Source organism: Cricetulus griseus, unplaced genomic scaffold (assembly GCF_003668045.3).
Source record: "Cricetulus griseus strain 17A/GY unplaced genomic scaffold, alternate assembly CriGri-PICRH-1.0 unplaced_scaffold_1, whole genome shotgun sequence".
NCBI classification, from domain to species: Eukaryota; Metazoa; Chordata; class Mammalia; order Rodentia; family Cricetidae; genus Cricetulus; species Cricetulus griseus.
The window spans coordinates 7,955,700-7,961,090 of record NW_023276808.1 but is presented as its reverse complement, the minus strand read 5'-3'; the positions used below and the strand labels follow the sequence as shown (position 1 = coordinate 7,961,090).

At 41.4% G+C, this 5,391-nt stretch overlaps 1 gene segment (V, D, J or C); it reads left to right on the top strand.

The window, feature by feature from the left end:
- Positions 1-691: 691 nt before the first annotated feature.
- LOC113838601 lies at positions 692-4,668 on the top strand. The segment is given in 2 exon segments: positions 692-758; positions 4,247-4,668. Coding segments are annotated over 2 exon segments (489 nt in total).
- The last annotated feature ends 723 nt before the right edge of the window (positions 4,669-5,391 follow it).

The following is a 5,391-nucleotide window of genomic DNA, read 5'->3' as shown; positions in this document are numbered from 1 at the left end:
CTCATGACTAATGATTAATGGTGACAGCTCTCCCACCTGCCTCAGGAGTTGATAAGAAAGGGCTGAAGATCTCTACCCCACTCATGCTGCCACAAGACACATGGGGGATGAGGACAGTTATCCCATGCTCACAACTTTGGGCCTGGCTCACCCAAGCCCCGGTCAATAGAGTTTGCTCTATTGTGCTGTTTATGCAAGATTCTGGGTCTGTTCTCACAATTGTTGCAGCTGGTCAGAGTAGGAGGAGTTCTTTGCTCTTGAACCTGAGAGGCAGTTCTCCCAATTGCCTCAAGCATTGATGGGGGCATTTCTCCCCCACCCATGCCAAATACAGCAGATTAGGAAAGGGGCCTGGCCTCCCATACTCACAGGGGCCTTATCTTACCAGATAAAAGGCCCAGGACACTTACTCCATTGCAGTCTACATCACATCTCTCTGTGACTGTCCTTCCCAGAATCCTCCTTCTCTCCTAGACCCACCTATTGTCCTGCCTCATTGGCCACAGTGCTTTATTAAACTAAGAATAAGAGAAACATATGTACAGAAGGCATCCCATCCCCATCACTCATCAATGGAGTCAGCCCAGATAAGGCTCAAGGCCTGATTTCCTGAGTGTTGCAGCTGGTAAAGGAGTCAGGTCCCTCACTAGCTTGAGGCAGTAGGGGAAGGGTAAATGGACTAAGAGTGAACATGAACAAAGAAACTTACACAAGTTTAGGTGTGTTGCTTGGACAGAGTGTGGGCTATCTTGAGGCAAGTGAGGGAGAGGGAAAGCTCACTGTCTCTTAGCATGCTTCTCCAAGAATACACCACTACATTTAACTTGTGTGTGTCAGTGATTTGACCTTCCCTGCCAACTTTTTCTTATGATCAGCCTTTCTCTCCTCATGACTTTAGAATTTGAGTGGCCATTTCTCTCAATACATTATGAGATATATGATTGGGGGAATCCTTTTCTGGAAGGTCATCTATGTTCTACTGGATTGAGTGCTGGAATCTAAGGTACATTTGGTGAGCATCGTTATTGAAAAGGAAAGGAGCCTAAACAACTGTGTAGAAAGTTACAGCCAAAAAGAATGAATCCTGGTGTTCAATTGATAAAGGAACCAGAGTTAAAAGTGATATATATTTCAATATTTCTAATTGATTTTAATTCATGTACCTCAAGGAAATTGTAAATGATTGAAGTTGAAGAACTGATGACATACATATACATTTATGTATATGTATACATACTTGTGAGATTATCTAGGTTATGATTAGCTTCTGTGAATGTCTGAGAGGGATTATTTTATTAGGTGAATTGATATTGGAAAATCCTTTCACATGTGGGCAAGACTATGCCTTGTGTGTGATTCTTGACCTGCACAATATAGAGAAAGCGAGTTGAGCTCAAGCTTCCCTCACTCTCTGCATCTTAGTTGTGGTTGTGATGTGAGCAGTTGCTTGAAGCTCTTTCCACTGTGTCTTCCATATTATATTAGTTTTATGCTCAAACTGCGGCCTCAATAAATCTATGTTCCAAAGTAAGGAACAAAGCTTACTCAACTTGCTTTTATAGGTGTTCTATAATAGCAATAAAGAGAGACAAGAACACATCCCTGTGAGCCTGGAAGTTAAGTCTTTACTGATGTGGTTCTCCCAGAAATGCACTCAAACACTTTAGTCTTGATAGAGAGGAAAACTGAATTCTGCATCAAGGTAATCCCCTGGTCCCTGAAGTAAGAAGAGAGAAGAGAAAAATTAACTGCAAACTCCTGCTTTCAAATGAAGTCATTTTCATATGTAAGCAATTTACTGCACTTCTCGGGTTCAAAGAACAGACTTTACAAGGCACAAGGAGCCTTTAGAAGCCATTTAAACATCCTCTTCTTTCCGCTGCTCTCCTCTTCCTTAGTTATAGTCTTTAGTGGTGCACAGGTCTTTATTTTTTTCAAGAATTTTCCTCATTTTCCATCTTGCCTATTTACTCAGAAGGCATTTGTGAGGCTGTGGAGATATTTCAATGTTTAAGAGAACTGACTGGCTGTTCTTCCAGAAGATCTATGTTCAACTCTCAGTAGCCACATGGTGGCTCACAATGATTTATGACTCCAGTTCCAGGGAATCTGACTCCCTATTCTGTCTTCTTTAGGCACCACATATGTGTATTGCACAGGCATGTGTGCATACCAGACACTCATAGACAAAAAAAAACAAGAAAGAAGATGCTGGCATCATCTCTATTTCTCTCCCAGTATGCCATCATGTGTGTTGAAGCTGATGGGTCACTAATAGGTTTATCTTAAGTACATTTTGAAATGGGTGGCAAAGAGCCCTCAGCTATGACAGGCTGCTTCTCCAACCTCATCCTGTCACACAGACTCAGAAAATCTGCACATTCCCGCATGAGAGAAGCAGCATGCATGACTGGGCTCCTTGAGCAGGCAAATATTCTTCATGGCTATCACTCTGTGTAAGAAACTCTTGTAATATCTTGAATAAAGTACTAAACTCCCACATTCTCAGTTACCCCCATTGCTATTTTTTTTGGTTTTATGAGACAGGGTTTCTTTGTGTAGCTTTGGAGCCTATCTTGGTACTTGCTCTGGAGACCAGGCTGGCCTTGAATTCATAGAGATCTGCCTGCCTCGGCCTCCAGAGTGCTGGGATTAAAGGCATTTGCAACCAACACTTGGCTTTTTTTGTGGTATGACAAAAATTTTTGAGAGATTGACTCCAAGCATAGATTACCCTGGCCTAGAATATGTCATGTATCTCAGTCTGCCCTCAACCTCATGTTGCTCCTACTTCTGTGTCCCCAGAATTGGGATTGCAAATGTGAATCTTGACTCATTGCTACATTTATTTATTTAGTTATTTATCTATTTAGTTATCTGTTTCTTGTAGATTACATATAATACTGGATTTATAATTCACTTCCTACATACATTTTCAGAGGGCACTAATCTGAAGTCCAGGAATGTTCTGTGCTTCTTTTTTTTATTGCTTTTGATTTTCATTCATACTCAAACATGTTTTTCCTTTATATGGCAACAATCTCTGATGTAGAGGCCCATTGGTCTCTGTAAAACTGTTACTTGATTTACGAGGCTGTGCCCCCTCTGGGAATGTCTTTTCCTGTTCACTATGTCAGCAAGACCATCTTAACCAGTTTCAATACTGCTAATTTCTAGATTACCCAAGAACATGCATTTCTCTACTAGACACTTTTGGCAGTGTTGGTCTGCATCCATAACTTCTTGAAGAAATCTTGTTCTTTTCATCCCCCAAATTTAAAGCATTCTTTCTGTTTTCTGAAGGTGTGAGGAGTATGTATACTTGTTTGTTTCTTTTGTGTTTACCTTTGCTTTAAGATTAAAGTTCCTCTGATCTCAGGTTTAATTTATTGCACCAATAATTACCACAGAATGAATAAGAGCTTCTCTTTGCACCTCTGTTCCATTTTTGGTCCAGAATCTGCAGCGCAAATATCTGACGCACTATTCATTTTGCTTAGTATTAAGAATGGCTTTGGAGATGGGAGATAATGAGAAAAATTAGCATGAATTCTCTCATTTTGGGCTTTACTCTTTTCTACCTTCCACCCTTCTTTTCTTTTGTTGCATATTTTTGTTTACTCTATGATATCTAATTTGTTGTTGTAACTTTTTTAAACAAAATTTTTTAAAAGGTCTGTCAATCAGATAAAGCTCCCCTAATGTTTCTGCAAAGGTCACCTGATTTAAATATTCTTATATTTTAACCAAAGCTTACACTAGGGAACCTTGTAGACTTCTATTGGAGAGCTGAAAGCCAATATCTTCAGTTATATATGTTGCTCTCTGTGATGGTATATTTGCCTGCTGATTGACACCAGCCACTCTCACACCTACTGCCCAGGCATCTGCTTTTGTATTTGCTGACTGATTTGCATGGGTCCCTCCAGCCTGGCCCAGATGCTTTGAGTTTATAAACCAGGCCTTATTAGTGAGAACTAAGCATCATCACACAGGCCAGGGGAGCAAGATGGAGCCACACACCCAGGTTCTCATGTCTCTTCTGCTCTGGGTGTCTGGTGAGAAAAATATTATATTTTAAGAGTCTCTTCTTTGTATAAAAGAAATTCATAATGTGTGCCAGGGTTTAACATTTTTATGTCTTAGTACGTTGGTAACATGGTGCTACAAGGACATTAAATGACTAATTTTATATGTCTTAAAATCTTTTTATTATATACATGATTATTGGTTGTTCTGATTGCAGGTGCCTGTGCAGATATCGTGATGACACAGTCTCCCTCCTTCCTGGCTGTGTCAGCAGGAGAAAGGGCCACCATTAGCTGCAAGTCCAGTCAGAGTCTTTTATACAGTGGAAATCAGAAGAACTACTTGGCCTGGTACCAACAGAAAGTAGGGCAGTCTCCTAAACTGCTGATCTACTTTGCATCCCCTCAGTACACTGGGGTCCCTGATCGCTTCACAGGCAGTGGATCTGGGACAGATTTCACTCTCACCATCAGCAACATCCAGGCTGAAGACATGGGAGATTACTACTGTATGCAGAGTCGTAGTGTTCCTCCCACAGTGCTTCAGTCTCCAACAAAAACCCCTCTGAGAGTCTCACCAGCTGCTTGCACCACTCACAGCCCTGGACCTGCAACTTCCCTCTTCTGCCCAAGAGCCTGAAAACCCACGAAACACCTCATGAAAATGTTTGCAGAGTCCAGCAATAATAATGGGTTCAATGTCTCTTACATCTTCTGCTATGAAAATAAATCCTTTACACAAAATGCAAAGAGGAACTCACTATTATACTTCTATTCTTTCTGTAATTCATTACCACAAATTGTTGCTTGAATATGAACGATTTATATTTATCCCTTTTTATTTAAATTAGAAACAAGCTTCTTTTACATGGCAATCCCAGTTTCCTCTCCCGCGCCCCCTACAGACCCACAATACAATCCCCTTTCTGCTCCCTAGGGAGGGTGAGAGCTTCCATGGGGAATCTGATAAGTCTGTCATATCATTTGGAGCAGGGCCTAGACCCTCCTCTTTGTGTCTAGGCTGAGAGACTATCCCTCTATGTGGAGTGGGCTCCCAAAGCCCATTAATATACTAGGAATAAATACTGATACACTACTAGAAGCCCCACAGATTAACCAGAGTTCCAAGCTGACATCCTCATCAGGGTGTCTGGATCAGTCCTATGCTGGTTTCCTAGCTATCTATCTGGAGTCCATGAGCAGCCTGTTGTTCAGTTCAGGTGTTTCTGTGTGTTTCTCCAGCCTAGTCTTGACCCATTTGCTCATCACTCCTCCCTCTTTGCAACTGGATTCCAGGAGATTGGCTCAGTGCTTAGCTGTGGGTGTCTGCTTCTGCTTCCATCAGCTACTGGATGTAAGGCTC